This window comes from Ictidomys tridecemlineatus, chromosome 14 (genome assembly GCF_052094955.1).
Source record: "Ictidomys tridecemlineatus isolate mIctTri1 chromosome 14, mIctTri1.hap1, whole genome shotgun sequence".
Lineage (NCBI taxonomy): Eukaryota > Metazoa > Chordata > Mammalia > Rodentia > Sciuridae > Ictidomys > Ictidomys tridecemlineatus.
Window position 1 is genome coordinate 26,801,983 of NC_135490.1, and position 22,210 is coordinate 26,824,192.

At 34.8% G+C, this 22,210-nt stretch overlaps 1 protein-coding gene across 1 annotated transcript in view; it reads right to left on the reverse strand.

Annotated features, from left to right (window-relative positions):
- Asb5 (ankyrin repeat and SOCS box containing 5) overlaps nucleotides 1–22,210 on the reverse strand; it is a 91,869-nt gene that overhangs the window by 36,999 nt on the left and 32,660 nt on the right. Inside the window, exon 2 of the mRNA XM_005325533.5 lies at nucleotides 6,779–7,063. Within this exon, the coding sequence (XP_005325590.2) occupies nucleotides 6,779–6,974 (196 nt within the window). The 5' untranslated portion in view covers nucleotides 6,975–7,063. The remainder of the gene's footprint in view (nucleotides 1–6,778; nucleotides 7,064–22,210) is intronic.

Consider the following 22,210-nt stretch of genomic DNA (forward strand, 5'->3'; position numbering starts at 1 on the left):
GCATGATTTGAAAAGATGTGAAAGATGTGTCCATTAGTACACAGTTGACCACTCAACTGTGTATCTTCATCTTTAGCAAGCATGCTCCAAAGGGACCAGACTTCTTTAATTCCCCATTCTAAACTTTTTCTTTCTTTCTTTTTTTAGTCTGTGCATTCAATTTTGTTTCATCTCTACTTCTTGCGTAAAAACCTGTGCCCTGACTTTGAATTTCTGCCTTCAGTTCTGCCTTCTCTGTGAAGTGCCTTATATCTCAGCTGAACTCAGTTTCTTCCCTTCCTGACTTCTAAGAGAACAACTGTTGCAAAACTTGACTGACTTCAATTCAGCACGTATGCTTTTATTTTTTGCTGTTTGGTTGTTTTACATGTGCAAGGTTTGACTCACCTCATCCAAGTTCTTCTCCTTTCACTCAGAAAGCAAGCCATCAGCAGCAAATATAAATTTTTGTAACTTATTATGTTCCTAGAAATTATATATCATTTACATATATTATATTCACATATATTAATATGTGTACATACAGCATTTACCTGTCAGAAATAAAGATGATATAAAAGTAGTATTTGTTTACTCACAGACCATATGGAAGTCTTTCAGAACAATTTGGCAATTATGGAACCCTTTAGCATCTTCCTTCCTGACATGATATTATTTGAATATTTCCATTCTAAAAAAAAACCAATGGTGGCTTTTTGATGGACTGAGTTAAATTCAGAACTAAGTCAATTACATCAATGAATAAGAGAAATAGCTTTTTAAAAATAACTTACCATTTTCTAAAACAGATAGTAACATGGGAAACCAAAAGTTAACAACTAGTTTTCACTCACTCACCATCCTTATTATATGATTTTTTTAAAGACTTGACTATGTCCAGTCAATCAAATTCTGAAATTTTCACCAAAGTATTTGTAATTTTTCAAAAAGATTTATTGATAAGCAATGAATATACTTATCATTTTCCTAAAACTAAAAAAATTTTAAACAAGACTCTGAGCTTAGATAAAGCTTTAGGTAAGAGATATTAGTTTAAAAATAACAAGTGAAAAGTGAGTTAATAAGGAAGGATTGAGAGAGGAGAACTGGAAAGTTGTTGAGCATTATGAACAAAAATATGTGCACAATTGAAGGGGAAAATATGTATATTTTTAGCACAGCTTTTTTTTTAACTGACATACCCCAGGAAGAACAATTTTTATTTTCTCTGTACTCTTACAGCACCTTTTTTAACCTTGTAAAGTAGTGTTTATCATGTTTTTTTTCAATTACGTGGTTATGATTTCTCTCCTTCCAGGCTACACACATTTTAAAGACAAGGATGTGAACTTTGGTAAATTTTATTCTTATTACATAGCACAGTGCCTTTGACCTAGGACATATACAAATAAATGTTGTACATGCTGCAAGTGGTAAATGAATAGGTAACTGAACAACTAAAGAAGAGAAGAACAAAAATGTTTAAGAAGAATACTTCTAGAAAAACAGCTTCTTCCTAAGCTACTACCAATTTTTTTAATTCAAAAATTCATGCATTTTTCCAAATATAAAGGAAAAAGAAAGATATGACTAAAATAGGAGAAAGTCATTTCTAAACTCAGAACTTTATTCCCATATTTCATTTTTAATTTGCTGGATTACATTGGTCTCTTCTGTAAAAAAAAAAATGCTCTGGTATTTCCAAAAAAATAATAGAGTTTGGAAAAAAATTAAAACTTTTTAAAAAAATTAGGAGCATTTTTGAATGTAATGTGATACCTTTTGTCAGACAAAAATGGTTCTATTGGTTTCAGTTATTCTTATGTAGTTGTTTCACCTAAGTACAGAATATGTGTCCAAACTATATTGAGGCTATTTTTGTACATTCATATAATGAAAACCACCAAAGAGGTCATCTTGCAGATTTGACTCCTGAGATTTTGAGAAATGTTCCTACCATAATTAATCTTGTGCACAGTCAATATGGTAGCACCAAAAATCATATAAAGTAAATTCTTCCTTAGAAACGCCTGAAATTGCTGGCAATGGCCTTCGAGTTGAATTCCTAAAGTTGATTTTAATCCTAGGATGGACTTTAGTGATGGAGGGGAAAAAAAGATATTTTATCATATAAAATTATAGACACTTTTCCTACCCAGGTCACACTACTCCCCCAAACTAAAATTTTTTTTTTTAACTTGAGGTGGCATGTTTACACCGTATCCTACTTCCAGGTGTCAATTGCAGTTGGAACCAAAAATAATTATTCGATTAATGACAACCTTAAAACCCAACTTACAAAAATAACAAGCAAAATCATTGTATTGGAATGTTCTACATATATTCTACGATCCACATAGAATAGTTCCAACCATAAAAGGAGTGCCTGGTGAGGCCGAGTGTCAACAGAATGCTTCTCAAGTGGCCCCATAGATACATATTACCTTGAGGAATTTTCCACAATCCAAAATTTGGCCCAGGGCCTTGCAGACTCTGAAACCTGATCTATTAGCAAAGCTGGTAAAAATCTACCAGAGATAGATAGATTTATAGCTCAAAAAGCACAGGACACTAAAGATTGGTATCAAGATGCTAACATACTAATTTATAATAAGCACTAAAAGTCTCAGAAGGACTAGAACTCTCTGGTGGGTAAGTCAGCACATTCATTTTTAGTGAGGGAAAAAATCATAACCAGAAGGCTGGCTACCTGAGAACAGGAAAGTGGAGCAAAGGAAATACACTAAATAAATCAACTGCAAGACTAGAATTCAGATTCTAGTTACCACTTTCTGTTTACCTTGGTTTGTCACAGTAGAGATAGGTAGGTGACCTTCTATACACACCAAGTAGCTGAAGGTCTACCTCCCCCAGGTGGCCTTGCCTGGGAGCTGTACATTGACCTGCGTGGCTGATCAATCCCTCTTCTGACTGTCATATTAACATCTCCTTCTGGAGACCCTCAGTTACCTACAGTAATGATTGCTCACTCTGCTAATGCTCTTTAAAGTCATCATCAGATTCATTCTTTTTTCTTTCCTTTTCTCTTTCTTTATTTTTTTGTGGTTATTCTTGATTTTCTGTTCACACCAGTATCATCAAATCAGTTTAGCCTCATCTATGGCAAGGTTCTAACTGACCCACTTACTGCAAATCTGTTCCATTGTCTAATCCCAAAGATGACTACTATATTAATCTACCTTGCATTATGGTTTCCTACATATTTTTTCCTATCTTCCCAACTTATTCCTACCAAAAACTCTTAGTGACTTCAACTGCTTTCAAAGTCAAGTCCAAATTGCATAGCTTGCCATTCAAATTCTTTCATATCTGAGTCCAAGTTATTATTTCTTTCTACTGCATGAACTTTCAACTCTAGCCAAACTCTTTGTTTCACAATATACCACAAGCATCCCCAAATCCATGCTTTCACTCATTTCTGAGGTCAACTCAACTTTTGTCTTCTCCATAAAGATATCCCTGAAAGTCCATATCTGAAATTGATCCTTTCATTCTTTAATTTGTTTGCCATTTAGTAGGTCTAAAAGTGAGTATCATATGTGGGTGTCTCATCTCCTCAATAAGGATACAAACTACTTAAGAATAATAACAATACATTTTGCATTTTTTGTATCCTATATCTTCATTATCTTGATAATCAAAGATGTTCAAGAAACAGATGCCAAAAACTGGCCCCGTCTGCTTGAAGGTAAAACTGCCAAATCCTTTCAGAGCCTAAGATGGAATTTGGAAAGTATTGCCCTTAACAAAAGAACTGCCTCTTAATATTCTTGGGATATTTGTAGTTCATGGCTTTGGAGTATTTCTATGCCTTCAGAGTGATTTCACCAAATGAACATCTTCCTCAACATCTATATTTGTCCTCTGTACTGTTTAATATTACATTGAAAACACCTCTCAATTCTATTGAATCCCACTGTTGTTCTCAAAGTATAGTGCTAGCTTTAAAAATAGACTTGACCTCTGATATACAGAGTCATTTAACAGCAAGAATGATACCAGAGATGGTTAAATAGAAAAGCATAACAAAGAATAAGTCCCTTTAATATGACGGTGGGGTTGATAAATCTTCAGAGGTTAAAAAAAATAGGTTTGTAAAATGTATTCGAATCACAAAGGGATCAAGAAGGAAATGTTTTAAGCTATTTTAACTACCACATAGCTTTTCGGCATTCTGGTATATAATCATACCTAGGTCTCAGCTGGTTGGAAATTTCTTTTAAAAACTACATTTGTCTGCTACTGTGAACTGTAATTATATTAGTACTGAGAAAAACCAACAGCCTCTTTTATTTCAAACCAAAGTAGTTCTGCCCAGGAGGAGGACATCTAGAATGTCAACAAGGTCTTTGATTATGAAAGACATGAAAACATGTACATCGTATTTTACTCCATGGAATTTGGCAACTGCTCACAGATATTTTGGGGAGCAATCTGGCTAATCCTTGAGAGTAGGAATGAGAAACCTAATTCAAAGTGAAATGAAGGTGATAATCTTTCCAAGGAAGAAGGAAATTGCTGGATTAAACAAAGATAACTGAACCTGAATAGTCAACCTGGAAGATACAAACAAAATAAAATTAGTTTAATTATAGTAAAAAAAAAAGGGGGGGTGGGGTGGAGAGAGAAAGACAAAAATTTATGCTAAATGGAGGAAATAATTTCCTGGGCAAGGAAGAATTTTTTCTTAGCAGTAAGAGACTAAGAGTTTTTGTAAGTACTTGATTTAGTCTTCTAATACTAAAATAAAATTATATACTAATTGTGCTTGCACTGAATAAAAATTACATTTTCTATTGTTAAATATATAGATTAATGTATGATATTGGAAAGTAGAGTTTCGTTAAATAGGCCTAACATTAAAAACAACACAAAGCTTTTTATAACTTCATTCCCATTTTAGATTTACAGGAAAAAATATTTTCTACTAGTGAGTATTGATTTCCTTCCTGACTCTGTGTTGAGACAAAATCCTAGAGGTCTAATATATCCTAAGATGAAATCAAAAGAGTTAATGGGAACACGGGAGCTATTTCCTGTATAAGCCCACTAAGATCATTTTAAAGGGAGATGTCTTTGTCGTTATCTCTGTTTCTCTCTCTCTCTCTCTCTCTCTCTCTCTCTCTCTCTCTCTCTCTCTCTCTCTCTTTCTCTCTCACCATGCTGGAAATTGAACTCAAGCATTTTGCTTGTACTAGGCACATACTCTATCACTGAACTACAACTCCAAGCAGAACTGTCTTTTTATTTGTAAATATGAACAAAAAGGAGTTTTTAAAACATCCTCCAAAACCCTTGCCAATAACTTTAATAAAAATTCTTCTTTTTAGCAAGTATTCCAGTGTTTTATGTAAGTTAATACTCATTGTGCATATATAAGATTTCACTATGAAGTAATGACCTATAGGCTGCCAACAAGAGTAAATTTTATCACTTCAAAATCTTACCTGTTTTAAGTTTAATTTTCTGTGTTTGCTGTTTTCACACAGAAGTATCCCATTTGTCAACTGAATTTGTTATTTTCAGTTGGATGACATAGTAAACAAGTCGTATTTAAATATTTATGCCTGTTTTGAAGCAGAGTTATTAGGTAAAGGATTGAATTTTTCCTATTTCCTCTGGATTTCATGTTTCCTATTACAATTTCCTATTGGCATTATGATTTTCCTCCTTTTGAGTGAGTATATAAATTCCTCACTTTCCACAAAAGTAATCTTTCTCAGAAAAAATACTCTATCTACCTCACACATCACAAAATATTTTCCACTCAAGTTTCCATATATTGATAGAGTAAGATAGATTTTAAGATGAATTATGAAACAAATTGACAAGTAGTGTTTAAGAAGTTGAACTTTCTACTCTAAGTACTCCTTTTTTGAATTCTGTATTTTCTAATTATGTGACACTAAATTTTGATAATGAAAATTTAAATTGCTCTAGAGGTATTTGGGCTATAAAATGTTCATGCATGCCTTGATTCATTTCAAATCAGAAATGAGCTGAAAGACTATAAGAAATTAAAATGTCATTTTTAAGCTCACCATCTGAATCATTTTTACCAATATCATAGAATATTGGTCCAATAGAATATAAATGGTTTTACGGCCTTTAAAGCATATGATTAATATTGCAGTTTTTTCATTTCACCACACATTTCAATTTCTTCTAACAAACATGGATGTGCTTGGCTGCACCCATAGAAAATTTGCTAATTCATGTTCCTATCCTTTTATAATCAATTTTTCACAAACTGAGCAAAGCAATAACAATCCCTTTAGGAAAACACATGCCATAAATCTTCCTTTTTTGTGTTTTGCTTTAGAATTGAGTTATAAAATTGTGTGAAATAAAATCTTGAAATCTCTTTTGAATAAAAATTCTTTTAACTACTAAATATTTGATTTAAACTATTATAATGCAGGTGCAGGTCAAAGCACACTTGAAATGCAATCAGTTACCTTTAAAACCATGACTTGGCAAGAGAAATGTTTAAAGTTTTTAAACACTTATTAATAGAAAGAGATATACATGAATAACAGTGTTTTTCCATCAACCAATTTTGCAAGGATACCTTGATTTTAACCCAAACATGCACACTGAAAAGTAATTTTCTTCTTCATGATGCAATGAAATGAGTGACAAGAATTTTTCTTAACAGAAGTTTACAAAATATTTACTTTGAAGCTGTCCATAAAGAAAACATGTGATGTTTTCTTGGATTACAAATCAGATGATAGTTAAATTCAACTTGAAACGGGAGAGCGAATCGCAAACGTACCTTGTCCTTGGGTTACTCCATAAAACTCAGCTGCTATCCTCGCCGCTTCCTTGCGATTCCCTTTCACAATGTAGAAATGACTGAGGATGGCAAGGCTGATTTTCACAAAAAGTTTAAAACAGAAAAGTGAAAGTATTGTAAAGTAGACATTGGATAACTGTTGAGCAAATGGTCGACTTTCTTCTAACACCGACATTGCTGCAGAAGAATCCGCAGCCGTCTTTAGTTAGATCCAAGTCTCAACTGTGCCTGGCTCTAGTCCGGGATGCTCCTGAACAGCTGGTCCTAAGGGAAGAAAATATCAGCTGGTAATGATGCCCACGGCTCAAAATATTTATACTGTCCATAAAAGTTCTTCGCAATCTCCTATTGGTCTGACAATATTCCATGGAAGCAACTGCATCACGTTTCACAAGACTCCTGACTTTCCGTTCTCAAGATAAAATGATACTGCCACCTCTCTGCCCTGAATTTCAAGACCTAGATATTGAAATATAATCATGCCTATTGTTTCCTTTTTTGCTGTCTAGTCATCATGAACAATTTAAAGGTGTGTATTTGGGGTCTCTGTGGTTCATGTAAATAGTATCAAAATATTGAAAAGTCCTTCGATTCAAAGCTTTAAAATGGTACTATTTATGGACCATGAGCTAAATCAGCAAATAGGCCATAACTTGGATCTTAATGCCTGCTCATCAAGTTAGTCAATTGTATTCTTTTTCATTGTTGGTAGGAAAACGTATTTTTTTTTACAAGTAGTTAACTTGGATCCTAGATTAAGAACTTGATGCTGTTCCTTTATTCAGTGAATGCTTTTAAAGTATCTTCTACAAACAAGCATTTTTATACATGTTTGGGGGAGACAAAGATGAATATAATAGTCCCTGCTTCAAGGATCTCATAGTTTGTAGGAAAAACAGACAAGAAATCAGAAAAATACAATATAGGTAAAGACAAAGTATTCTGTGAGCAAAAAGAGGAAGACCCTAACCCTGATTTAAAAAACAAAATGTCAAAAATGTCTTCCTGGGGAAAGTAGAACACACAGAGGAATTATTGTGTGAATGGGTATCTCATCAAGAATGGCTAAAACCAACAAAACAATATACTTTTTAGGCCTATAAACTTTGATTACCCCAATGGATTTATTCATGAAAGAAATGTAATTGTATGCGCAGCTATCCTTAAATGAACTAGACTTGAAAAAAAATAGAGTAAAATTATTATGAAAAATAATGTAGAATGGCAGTATTTTGGCATTTAAGTAAAAACAATATCAAAGTATAAAATATGTTATAGAGGGATTTTACTTATTTATTTATATGAGCAGGTTTGGAGCCTGTTCCTTGTACTCCCAAATTCTGAGAATTTTCAAAGTAACAAGTAACCAAGTTACAAGAAAACAGCAGTGGCTCTTCTTGAGAAAAGGAGTGCATCTGATGGGTGCAAATGAGATGAGCTATGTGCTTATCTGCCTTGGTATATACTTGTTATCCTGTGTGACTTGTCTAATTAGGTTGACTTACATGAAATATTCCTATGACAAGGGACGGATAGCTGTTAATGAATTTGTCAAAAGAGGCAGGCTGCTTCTTTCCCCAGTGAATGAATGGCTCCCAGTAAAATAAATCAGACTAGCACGGTAGAAGAAAATCATCAAACTCTTCATGAAAATGGCCCTTGGTATTGTTTTCAATACTAGCTGAACCGTCCAGGATGCCATTTCATATGCACTTTGGAAATCAGTGAAAACTGTCTTCAAAGTATTGGAGATAAATGAACTGCATGTTCCTCTCTCTCACCAGTGTTGACACTGTGTCGGGTAGATGAGTACAGATGACTATACTGCAGTGAGTGTTCCCTCTGGCACAGTGATGCCTGACCACACACTGGAGAGGCATTTCTGTGGACAGCTGGGTCATCACAATGCTCTGAGTCACCGTGTGACTTCCACTCCAGTGCTTTAGAATCAGAAATAAACCCGCCTTAGTCACACATCTAAGTGCCTGGCTAAGGTTTCACTCTTTTCTCTTTACCAGTAAGTGCTATTATAAATAATTATCTCCACATCAGCTCATCAGGAGCCTGGATTCTTTGGGACTAAGAAACATTTCTATTTCACTAAAGCTGCTGTCATTGGTGCATTAAGTATAAATCTTTGCCAGAAAAAATACTACTGTACGATCTTCAGGATTTCACATCAAGATGTTGGCTTTTGCCAGGCACGGTGGTACACACCTGTAATCCCATCCGGTCTGGAGGCTGAGACAAGAGTATCACAAGTTCAAAGCCAGCCTCAGCAAAAGCAAAGTACTAAGAAAACTCAGTGAGATCCTGTCTCTAAATAAATACAAAATAGGGCTGGGGATGTGGCTCAGTGGTCAAGTATTCCTGAGTTCAATCCACAGTACAAAAAAAAAATTTAGATTTTATTTTCATGAATTCCTTGATTCCCACTTCAATTTTTCTGTGGTGGCACTCTTCTTCAGCTAATTGTACCATCTATAAGCCTGTTAATTAAATTTAAGGCCAAATCAAATAAGTCATGGTAAATGAACTCAATCAAATACAAATCAGATGCTATGTTTTTGTATTTAGGAAACTTCCAAATGAATAATATGTTCAATAACTCTGTTAATACTTACAAAACACACAAAAAATATAGTGCATCTATTTTCATGACATAAGCATTTTCTTTTTCTTTCTTTGTACCAGGGATTGAGCCCAGAGGCACATAACCATGACTGAACCACATCCCCAACTCTTTTTTAAAAATTTCTTTTTTAGTTATAGATGGACACACTATCTTTATTTTTATTTATTTATTTTTATGTGGTGCTGAGAATTTAACCCAGTGCCTCATGCATGAGAGGCAAACACACTACCATTCAGCTACAACCCCAGCCCCCTTTTTTTTTTCAATGAATGTTTTTTAACTTTATTTACATGCGGTGCTGAGAATCGAACACAGTGTGTCACGCATGCCAGGCAAGAGCGCTACCTCTGAGCCATAGCCTCAGCATGCCCAGGTCTTTTGATACTTTCTTTTGAGACAGAACTTCCCTGAATCGCTCAGACTGGCTGTGAACTTGTGGACCTCCTGCCTCAGCCTCCTGAGCCACTGATATTACAGGTGTATGCCACTCCCTGACCTGAATCAGTATTCTCTTTAAAAATAAAATAATTATTAGTAATTTAATAATTATAAATGCTATTATAATTTACCATTTTGAGAGAATATTGTAAGGGATTTTAGTGATAAATGTCATACATCCCAATTTTCCTAATAGTTCAGTTTTATTCAATCAAACCTAAATGTAGAAATTGAGCACAATATTGTGCTTACTAGAATGAATGGCCTGGGGGAAATTTAAAATATAGGAAGAATTAATTTCTTGAGGGTCATTGTATGATATATACACACATACATACATATATATACAAATGTGTGTATGTATGTGTATGTGTACACACATTTCTATTTGATTACATCTTAGGAGGGTCTTGCTGTTATTTATGTTTTAAAGATGGAAAAGTTGAGCCTATGGAACTTTAGTGACTCATAAACATTGATTATGGGCCACAATACTATTTGAACATGGTTGTATCTCTAAATCAGATGCTCAAGTTGCATTTAACGTTTTCTCTGTTTAAGCACTTAAAATTTGACCGAGCAAATACAATTCAAATTCTCTATAGGGATTGAGACAGTCACACAGATTCTCACACAAGTGCGTGCAGGCACACACAGTAGATCAATATTATGCACCTAAATTAGTGAGGCAGGCTATATACATGCTATGATGATTAAAAGAGATAGAACCTTGTATGTATTCAACAAATGAAAATGATTCATAATGTGACTAATATTTTTGGACCATTCAAAGCTTAGAGTTGGTGTGTGTCCCCCATTAAAATAACAGAGAGGAAACCAAAAGGGAGTGAAAGGGCCATACATTAAACATACAGCGTCTGAAGTAGGGTCAAATGACAAAGCAAGAGCTCAGAGGATAAGAATAAAGAAAAGAATATCAAGTCTGGCCAGGAGTTCAGGGATGACATTTAAGTCAGTATTCTGATAGATAATGGAGTAGAAATCATGACATCAGTGTCGAGAGGGTAAGCCTTTAAAGCCATTTCCAAAAAAAAAAAAAAAAAAAGGCTCCTTGGCTTCCTCCTGATCTGCCCTTTCTGTTTCTTACAGGTGTCAGAGAAGTCACTATTAGGTCTCCTGTCACTCTTCTCCTTTAACATCCTAGGGTATTACAAAAATTGGCCATTTATATATTTGAGAGACTTAGTTTCATGTCTCTCACAAGTTGAATAGAATAACATTTTTCAAATGTGGCTAGATTATCCTGTAAATTCTCATTTTTTTAAAAAAGCATTTTATCATCTGAGATTGTAGGGCTTCTTTGACTTAACTACAGTATTGATCCAAGTTATTATATTGAAAACGTTAATGTAAAATAATGCATCATCATAATAATTTTAATAATAATAATTGTCTGTTACTATTGCTTTATGATCTATAAGTCATAGTATAAGCAAAATGTGTGACTCCACTGAGATGACTGCTTAAAAATAAATAAGAAATGTGATTATTTATTCTCCGGTAGAAATGAAAAGTCTCTGATTTAATTTTTAAACCTTAATATCCACTCCTGCCAAAAAACACAGGAACACATTTCAAACAGCAAGGTTGATAATGTTCAGTACCAATGCAAGGATCGCCCCAGGTCCAGAACAGGGCTGCCGAGAATGACTTATTCATAGTGAATGCAAACTGAGAAAAGTCATTTTCCCATAAATGTGAAGGTCAATCAGCTAAGTTATTATTGGCAACCAAATAGGTCATAATTGGTCTTAATTCATCATTGGGGAAAACAAAACAAAACAAAACAACAACAACAACAAAAAAAAAACCACTTCTTTTGGTTGTTTTGTGAAATCGCTGAGAGAAAACAAAAGCAAATGAGACCCTTAGATATTTAGAATACACTGGAACTTTAGATGTTTAGGATGCATGGGAGTTTGAAATAAAAGCACAAGTGTTTACACGTCAAGTGGAGTTTCTTCAAGGATATTAATAACTGGCTTTTAGTCTTATCTACATTTGATATATTGTGTTTATCTTAACTTATCCAAAAGCTGTGCTCATGGAAATACCTTGCTTCAGAAAGATAAACCAAAGCAGATTATCATAATTCCTGGTACAGATTTAGACATGACATCATGCTTCTGTCATAAACAATATTCGAAGCAGAAGTATAGACAACAAAGCCTTAGGTTCCTATTAGTTATCCTTAATTATTCATGAAGGAAACACTGCCATAGAGATAGTAAATGTCATAATAATTATTATTTATGTTGCTTGTGGGGAGAGTATGGATAAGACTATTCTACTTTGTTTGACTAAACCTCTTGGGAATGAATGCTTGTTTTTAGCCAATGGCCATAGTTTTTGTATAATGGAACAAAACAATAATTTCTGTTAGCATTATGATATTCCTTAAAAAATATTTATCCACAAAGTTTTCATTAACAGCTTTCCATTGCATTCAGATTCTTTGGGGAAACTCATTGACTTTCTCCAAATGACAAAACAGCCTCTATCCTAAAAATGGAGTCCTATAAAACATCACACATTGTGATCTGCCTTACCTGAATGTTGCCCCCAGGTTAAACAGGCTCTAGTCCTCTATGTGTAGTCCAGGAAAACTTGACTGAAAGCTAGTAGCTCTTCCTATTTAAGGAGTTTAATAGCTGGATTCTATTTCTATTTATTTTATACTATTTAATATACACTTATTAAATACCTATTATGTGCCACACACTGTTCTAGACATTTCACCTACTATAAGGTTTATTGAAAACCCTTTATTTCTCTTATTTATTTATTTATTTTTGGTTGGTACTAGAGATTGAACCCAGGAGCACTATACCACTTATCTATATCCCAAGTCCTTTTATAATTTTTATTTTGAGACAGGTTCTTGCTAAATTGCTGAGGTTGGCCTCAAACTAGCAATCCACCTCAGCCTCTAGAGTAGCTGAGATTACAGGTATGTGCCACCTATCCCAGTCCAGAATTTCTTTAAACTTCATCTCCTGGCTCCAGGGAGGGATGCTTGACCAAATCAGGCCAGTGAAAGATATATCTGACGGAGTTTTAGAAAAGGTCCTCTTAATCTGTAGGGAATGAGAAGATGAAAGTCCTAAGCTAAAAGATGCTAGGAGCTCTCCTTGATAGTAAAGAAATAGCTTGCTGAGGAATTAAGCCAGTACAAAGGAAAGTGCAGTCAAGATGTGGACAGGCACAATCATGGTACCATCATTTAAGCACCTGTATCTAGTTGAACTTGAAACAGCTGGATTTGACGCCTTTATGAATTTGACAGTAATGTAAAGTAATAAATCCCTTTTATATTGTCAAGCCAATTTGAATTCAGAATTTTCTCACTTGTACAGAAAATGTCTTGATATATTTTCTGGAGTACTTATACATTTCTTTATAAAGAAATTATTATTGTTATCCCTTCTAACAGATGAGAAAACAGACCTCTAAAGAAAACAAGTGATTTGCAAGAGATTATACATCCTGGGGTGGATGTATGAGGATTTCAACCCAGATTTTTCTCACTCTGATTCTTCCCAGATTATTTTTCAAACATTAGAGCTGAAACATTCATGTTGTCTGGTTTACCACTGTCCTCCTGTTGGACCACACCCTGTGATTCAGAGCTCACAATTGTACCATGTGTGGCTTATAAATAGCTTTTGGCTAAATGCTTATGTATTTCATTTGGCTGAAGCTAATGGACTCCACTTATGTCTTTTGTGACTAAGAATTTGTTCTAATGATCTCATTTTAACTAGCAAGATATTTAAAATACCACATAAAGGAAAACCTTTTGGTATGCCACATGTTGAAGATCAAAGCATGGGACCACATTAGCAGAGGAATGATGTCACAATGATCCTTCAAGATCTTGCAGCAGAGAAATTAGATAAGTATTTTTAGACACTTAGAAATTAATAATTATCATTTCCACTAAGTGATAAAACATATCATTTACCCTAGAATGTGGTGAATTGGCTACTGAAATTGGAGTCTGTGAATGACCCCATTTAGGATCTTAAGATTAGAGTTGCTCTAATATCATAGGTACTACCTTGTGTGCTGTTTGTTCAAGTCTATTCATAATTTCAGTAATGAACTTCAGAGAAAAATCACATTTTAAATATATTCTCACTAGACTTAAAAATTTTATACTCTTCTTGTAAAAAAAAAAAAGTAATACTAATATGTAGTTCACCTTTTCCCAGTGACTTATATAGTCAGCTTTGTATTCTCTATATCCCACTTCGCTCCAGCCTTCAATCTCATAGAAAATGAGCCTTAGAACATGTGAGGCGGCCATAGTCATCACCTGCCAGTGGACCAACATCCAGCCTCTATGTAGCCTCTGCTAGTCTCTGGTGCTTCTGGCCTGGAAAAGCAAAGGAAGTACTATTCATGTCTTGGCTGGTGATATTCACAATGTGCCTTCTGACCATCTTCATATTTGTAGGCAATAATATAAACATGGACATGGAAGCATGCCAGTTTCGTGGGGCAGGCACTATCTGGCTGATTCACTTCCTTAATCCCATTAAACTCAGGTGACAAGAAGGCAAAATTAATTGGTCACCTGTTAATAGAGAAAATGAGCTGGTTTCATCTTTCCCCTGATTAGTTTAGTAAGATGCAATTGTACGTGAAAAGGACATTAAATATCCAATCTTCCTCTGTCTAATATTAGATAAGTTACCCAGGATAGTAGCATATAACTTAAGTGCAAGTACTATCTTTACCAAAGTTAAGTAATCTTAAATGAATCAATAATGTCCTTGTGCCTCAATTTGCTCATCTGTTTGAAAAGTCTCATATGCTTATAATCCTAGCAATTTGGGAGGTTGAGGTAGGAGGATGGCAAGTTTGGTGCCATCCTTAGCAAATCAGTGAGATCCTGAACAACTTAGACTTGTCTTAAAAGTAAATAAGTAGAACTGGGGATGTAGTTCCATGGTATATTTCCCCTGGCTCAATCTTTAGTACTGAAAATTAAAATAAAATTTAAATTTAAAAACCTCACAATTAAAAGATTTACTTCATACCTTGTGAGGTTTAAACGCAATAATTTATATAAAGCACTGCCATAGGTACAAGCTCAGAAAATATTAACTATATCGTAATGATTTCATTACTTTTTTACTCAACTTCTTAAGTTAGACTTTTGCATACCAGGCACTTAAATTTTGCTGTGTGCTTGTTTAATGAAATGTGCAACTTGCAGTAACACTATACCCACTGCCTATTGTAGACACATAGTTACAGAAATCTATCAGACACCTCTGTGTTAGACACTGTGTCCATTTCTACAACCAAATTAATAACCAATATTGTATACAAAAGGAATGATAGATCATTTACTTTCATGATATGAAAGATGATTATAACTTTTAGGGAATTTAATCATCACACATATATTAAAATATTTTATTTTACACACACACACACATAGATTTTACTCTTCCAGGGCTCAGGACAAAGATACTTAGCAGTTTGGGATACATGAGGAAGAGAGCAGATATAAAGTTTAGAAATGAAGCTGATTTCATACTGGCATTCATGGCTTCTAGTTTAAAAAATTAAGTTTCTAGGATTACAAAACCTTACCTGAAGATGTGACAACAGCCATAATAATAAAAATGGTATCAGCAACATGTATTTTGTTAAATATTATTATGACTCTAATCTGACCCATGAATTAATTGAAATTATACCAGTAGGCAATTGAACACAAGGGAACCTGCAAGGCCATCTTAAAGCTGAGTCATTTGCTCCAATGAGCCTCTAGGAACTGACATTAGGTATGTCCCAGGATAATCAAGGTAAGTTGGCAGAGGTGCTATTATAAGGTTCTTATTAGTTGCTCTAATAATAATCTATGTTGACATGGGTGCTTTTTGAAATTTCTCTGACCCTGTTTTCTCATTTATAAAAACAGAATAAGTGTTATCTCACAGACTTGTAAGAGTGCATGAAAATTTGCCTTGTATTTTGTTTAATTTCTTCTTAAAGGTAACTCCTCAACTTGTGAACCCCTGATTTTATTGCCCTCCCCATCCAGTAATAACTCAGACTTTTACTGCTACTAAAGAAGTGCAACCTTCTCTGACTGGCAAGTCAAGATATGGCCCCTTCTTTTATCTGAGCTTCCTAAGTACTTCCCATGTGCCAGGCACTGTTGGGTCCTGAGGACACAACCATGAGCAGGCAGGTGCTTTGATGACGTTAAACTTGACATCACCTCACTTAGTCTGGACTTGGAACAAAAAAATATTTAGTTTTTTAACAATTGGTTTTTCTCTCAATTTTGCTAGTTTTCTCTTTGATGCCTAGAATGCCAAATCAACAAAAAAAATCAAGAGGTTTCTTGTAACCACTAACTTCAGCATTAGTTTGTCATTTATATTGTCTCCTTGTCTTTCTCATTTGGTGCTAGAAAAATTCTCCAGTCTCTCTCTCTCTCTCTCTCTTTTTTTTTTGCCTCCACTTAAGAGTTGAGTTTTGCTTTTTCATGGAAACTGCCTCCTGGATTGGTCTGGGTCAAACTTTCTATGGAGAGCTCCCCCACCTGGTCTTGGTCTGTAATGTCACCAGAGGCAGTAGTGAGCCTTAAAGTATTTGCCAAGATAAATATGCATTACAGCGAAGTCTATGAAACCAAGATCAGATTATTCTTAGAAATTATAGAAAGCCAACTTTCACAAGAATACTGAGGATACATGAGGTCACCTTTAGACCTTCCATATATTTGTCATATGCATTTGGAAAAATCATAGAGAAAATGGAAGATAGCTCTCTGAATAAGTGAGCAAATTTTAGTGCAGACTTGATTGGGGTCTGCAGGTATTCAAATTGCTTCTTTGTTTAATCCTTGGCTTGCAATGAGTCTTTTTTGTTTGACAACATTGCTACTCAAAAAGGCACATTTATGTTTTCTCAATTTTTGTACAGTACTGTACTATAATGAACATCTGCAGCATTTTTAGTGAACCTGGTTATATACAGCAAGGTTATATGAGGACACATTGAAGGAACATCCTGTTTAAATATGAATACTCCAGAAAGACAACATTGCCTCTCGAACCAGGTAGTATGGATTCAGATCCTGACTCTCCTCCTCTAGTACTGTGACCTCAGAAACTTAGCTTCTCTGTACCTGCTTCTTCATTCATGAAATGTGAAGGCTAATAATACCTATCCCAATGAGTTTTCAGAATTATTATAAATAAGTTAATATTTTAAAGTATTTGGTGCAGTGTCTAGCACACACTGAGATCCTTGTAAGAGATTTTTTTTTAATTTTAAAATTAAAAAATGACAACTAAAACTAACTAATGAACACTAAGTGGGGGATGGAGATTGGTGTAAAAAAACTCCAATAATATAGCTACACCTTAAATTTAAATATGACTGCCCTCTCATTTCCCATGACAAATTAGATTCAAAGGAACAGTCCTGAGAATGGTCATAAAAGATACATTCATATGAATTTAAACGGGAAACAACATAAATGTCCATCAGCAAGAATTGGATGAATAAACTATGGTTTCTTTAACAACATATTATAGCTGAATAATAAAAGGAATAAGTTACTTGTATGTGTGAAAAATGGATGAACCTCAAAAACAAGTTGAACAAAAATATATATTATATAATTTTATTAAATGAACTTGAAGGTCAATAATATAATGAAAGAAATTAAACAACTGATTGTTGGGGTGGGGTAAAGCAGGAGAGCTCACTGGAAAGGTAAATGATGTGACTCTCCAGGAAGATGGGAATGGTATCTTTACTCAAGTGATAGGAACTCAGTAACATACATTTTGGAAGAAAATACCAGAATAAAATCTCAACTGCTTTTATAGGATCTGTGCATTTTACTCGATGTAAATTAAACCTTAATGAAATAAAAGCAACACAGAAAGAATAAATACATCCTGGTAGTTTCTGAAATGGCTGTCTAATTAGTTTAGAACAAACCTCCCTTTGGATACAACCACAATTTCTGAATGAAGTATAAATTTTCCTAGGAGCATCAACAAGCTATGAAGAAAGTGAGAAATCACTAAACCAAGAATCTTGGAGCAGAGGAAAATCCAAAGAGAAAGTGTGGAACATAGGACCACATTTGCCCTAGTAACAGTTTCCCATCAGGAACAGATGGCAGAGAGATTAAGCAATCCTTCCAAAAGTCTCATAGAGAAAAAAGACATAAAAGTTGAAGTACAAGGTCGATCAAGATTAGGATCATGGCAAAGAAAATGGAAAAATAAACTATGGTATATTTAAGAACACACTATATTTGAACAATAAAAATAATAAGTTACTGATATGTGCAGAAAATAGTTGAATTTCAAAAACAGCAAAAATTTTTAAAAATGTGTTTAGATTTGATATCCATAAGAGATAATTATCTTAAATAAGGATAAATGAGAAGTAAAACAGGATTATGGATTATGCAGTCTATGTGGTCTAGAAAACTTTAATCCTTCAAATTGAATTAAGGTGCTTCAAGATTGCTAGAGATGCATGGCCACCTGACAGAAAGAAATAAACAATGCTTTCTGGAGAAAAAAAAAATTCCAGCCCTTAAATTATTTCTATACATATTTTTCAAAAGTGTCTAGCAGTCATTCAAACACAAGGAAACACAAAAATACATGCCAATATGAGTAAGGACAAGAGCAAACAAAAACAGAGCTGTACACATGCCAAATGGTGAAATTTTCAGAACAATAATATGCATCAGCTTATAAAGATAGAAGTCAAACTTTAACATCTTAACAGGAAGCCAGAATATTTTAAAAAGACATCACAGATCTAAAAGCAAACCAAATCATAGAACTAAAAAATGGTATTTAAAATTAGTAACCCAGTGACTGGGTATATCACCAGATTAGATGGAATGAAAGGTTAGTTATTGCTAAAGATAAGTCAAAATAAACTATTCAGGTTGACATAGGCAGAGGGAAGGACAAAAGGACTAGACAATATAATTAGAAAACTAACATTTAATTGAATTCTTAGGTTGAAAAGAAAAAGTGAATAAAAGCAAAATTTGATAGATGATGACTGAGAATTTTCCAAAACTAAAAAAAGACATCCATCAATAAATTTTAAAAGCCCAGTAACTCCCAAGCAGGCATAATATATATATATATATATATATATATATATATATATATATATATATATATATATAAGCAAACATCCAAATCTTTCCTGGTCCATCAGGAAAGATCTAAAATTTTACACTACTTGAGGTATAAAAAGTTAGCAAATCATTGTTTCATGACTGTTAATAGAACATAGGAACCTCCTAAGTCAAAGATTTTATTTCAAGTGAAAGAATTTTATATTCATGGTACAATAAGCAGCATTTATTTAGTGTTTATATCAATTTCTCTTTCTCTCAGGGACAACATGAAGGGGTTACAGGTATGTGCTACCCATGCATGAGATTTGTGTCATAACTGAGGAACTCCACACTTTAGGAACACAGATCTTTTATGATGGATGGTAAACCTAGCTTTACCTCTACTTTACTCTATGCTTTAAGAACCTAGACCTTTTATAATGGGCAGTAAGTATACCTTTACTTACTCTTCATTATTCTGTAGAATAAGCCACTTACCTGTATCACCCAAGCTATTTGCTATACAAATATCCTGGAAAAGATAATCTAGAAAAAAATGTTCAAGTGCTTTGGCTTACAAGAAGAACACATCTATAAGAATTCCACAGAGAGTTATCTGCAAACAATATCCAATTTTCCTTTTTATTTCATTTTGCCTTATTACAATCTTTCCTATTAAGTCTATCAATCTTTCACCCACCATTATTAGTCTGATCAACAGAGGCTAGAACCAAATTTTTTGAATTTGTCTCATACAGAGTGTAGTAAAGCTACTATTTAAGCAGGATGAGGACAATCTGCAGTTTCAATTTTAACCACTCCTCTCAGAGACCTGGACCCAATCAGTTGGACAATTCTCATAAACTCAGCACCCACTTTCCAGTGCTGAGGTGGTTTCATTGATCATCTGACAAGTTAGAGACAAATTTTACACCAACTTTTCTGCAAGAAGGACTCTCACTATAGGGATAATTACTCTCAGAATATGCATAAGTTTCTCTGGGGAGTAATTCCAAGAAACCAAGGCAGTCTCATTCTGGAGAGATCTTTGCAGTCAACAGGACTTGTGATCTATTGATGGTATTTTCTAAATCATTCCTTAGATTTTGTTTTCAGGATGGAGAAAAGTTAATGTCTGGTTTCCACTCAAGATGTGCAACCCTACCATAATCATGACGTCTCTGGAAAGAAAATATTGTTTGTAATTATTGGGCTACCTACATTATATGTGGTTAGAGGGACACAGACTGACAGTGCCTCTAACAAAACAGCTTCCTGATATATCTTAGGATTCCTGTTTGGTTTGATAATTGAGTCTGGTTCATAAATTTTATGGGACTGACTGAGGCCAGTCAGTGCAACCGATCCAATTTGTTCACATTACAGTGGATGGCATTCACCTGGAAAAGCTGAGTGATGAATTAGTGATAGGAATGCAGAAGACTTCTGAATGAATTGACTGGAGCACAGGAAATGAAGCTGTGCCCCGCTACTTCCTGTAGACTTCCCTCTACAATTAATAGATTGACAATCAAATTGTGGTTAGAGTCATTTGGCTGAAGATGCCAGATTCACCATCTGAATGCTCCCTGAAACTGAAAACTCTCCAGAAGGCCATATTTCTCTATGAGGAGTGGATTAGATGAGCAAAGATCATTAATGCAGGGACTACAGGTGTAGCTCAATAGTACAGCCTGTGTTTATACACACACTCTGGGACCAAGAAAGAAAGAAGACAAAAAAGGAAGGACCATTAATGACACTTCCTTACTAAACCTCCCATGGTCAAAAGTATTTCTTCTTCATGTTCCCTGCTCATAGTGTCCCCCCAACACTGCTACAAAAATGGTCATAGCTTATTCTCATAGTCAAAACTTTACATTTATTTACATTATCTTCTATTTACACTCAGACATTTTGTCCAGAAGGATCAAATTCAATGGGGATAAAGTAATTTTTATAACACCTGGATACCCATTATCACCCTCATGATCTAGGACCTCCAATGAACTAATTAAATAAAGTGGCATAAGTATCAGTCTGCAAGAGCTCCTTCAGGCTGGGCTACTACCAAGAGTGCTGATTACTGTGCTGGCCTGGATTGCTATGAGGCAGAAAGAAAGGTGTATCATTCTCAGCAATGGTCAGGGCAGAATCCCTAAATTTCAGGATCCAGATAACTCTCTACGCCATTCACTCTAGTTATTACTCAGGAATTAGAGCAAGGAGATGCTCCTTTCCTGGAGACAGACACATTCAGCCAGTATTCTGCTGGTGTGGATCAGGAGGAGGAGAAGGAGGTAAAGTCAGAAGTTTTTCTTAGTTGATCTTTGAGGTAGCTGTTTCAAAGTTCATCAATATTAGCTTTCATTACATAGTGAGGAATATGAGGTGTATCAAATACCATCACTATCTACCCACTGTTGAATACCTTCTGAAGTAAAAAGCACATATTGTCAGGCTAGAAATGCTCCAGAAAAATGAGCACATTATACACATTACACTACTTTCAAGGAGCTACAGTGGTCAACTGACTTGACTGTATTATTGTCTGAAAGCCCCACCCTCCATAAAAACTCATGTTGAAATTTAATTGCCAATGTAATGGTATAGGTAGTTGGGGCCTTTAAGAAGTGATTAGGTGATAAGACCTCCACCCTTGTGGGTTTAATGCCTTAATAAAAAAGGTTCTGGAATAGAGTTTCTCCCCCTCTGGAGGATGCAGTGATCAAGGCACCATCTTGGAAGCAGACAGGCTCCTACTACCAATCACCAACCTGCCAGCACTTTGACCTTGGACTTTCTAGCTTTCAGAACTATGGAATAAATTTCTGTTTATTAATAATTAATCGGTGGTATTCTATCACAGCAGCAAAAGCAGATTAAATCAGATAGGAAAAACAATATCATAAGCAGAAAAACATATTAACAGTGGCGAGGCTCCACAGACAGCACCAGGGGAGGGTCAAAGGTCTGCCAGAAGTGGGCAGGGACTCGCCCCATGACAGGAAGCCTTATTCACTGGATGTCACACAAATCAACTGCCGACAGAAGCCACATATCTGAGGCAGTGGTAGCTCTGCATCAAAAATATATAAAGTTCTTTGTTTCCTGTGTATCGTGGTGAACATACTGCAAGTTCAGAGTGATAATGAATCAGGCAGCCATGTTTGCAAACTGA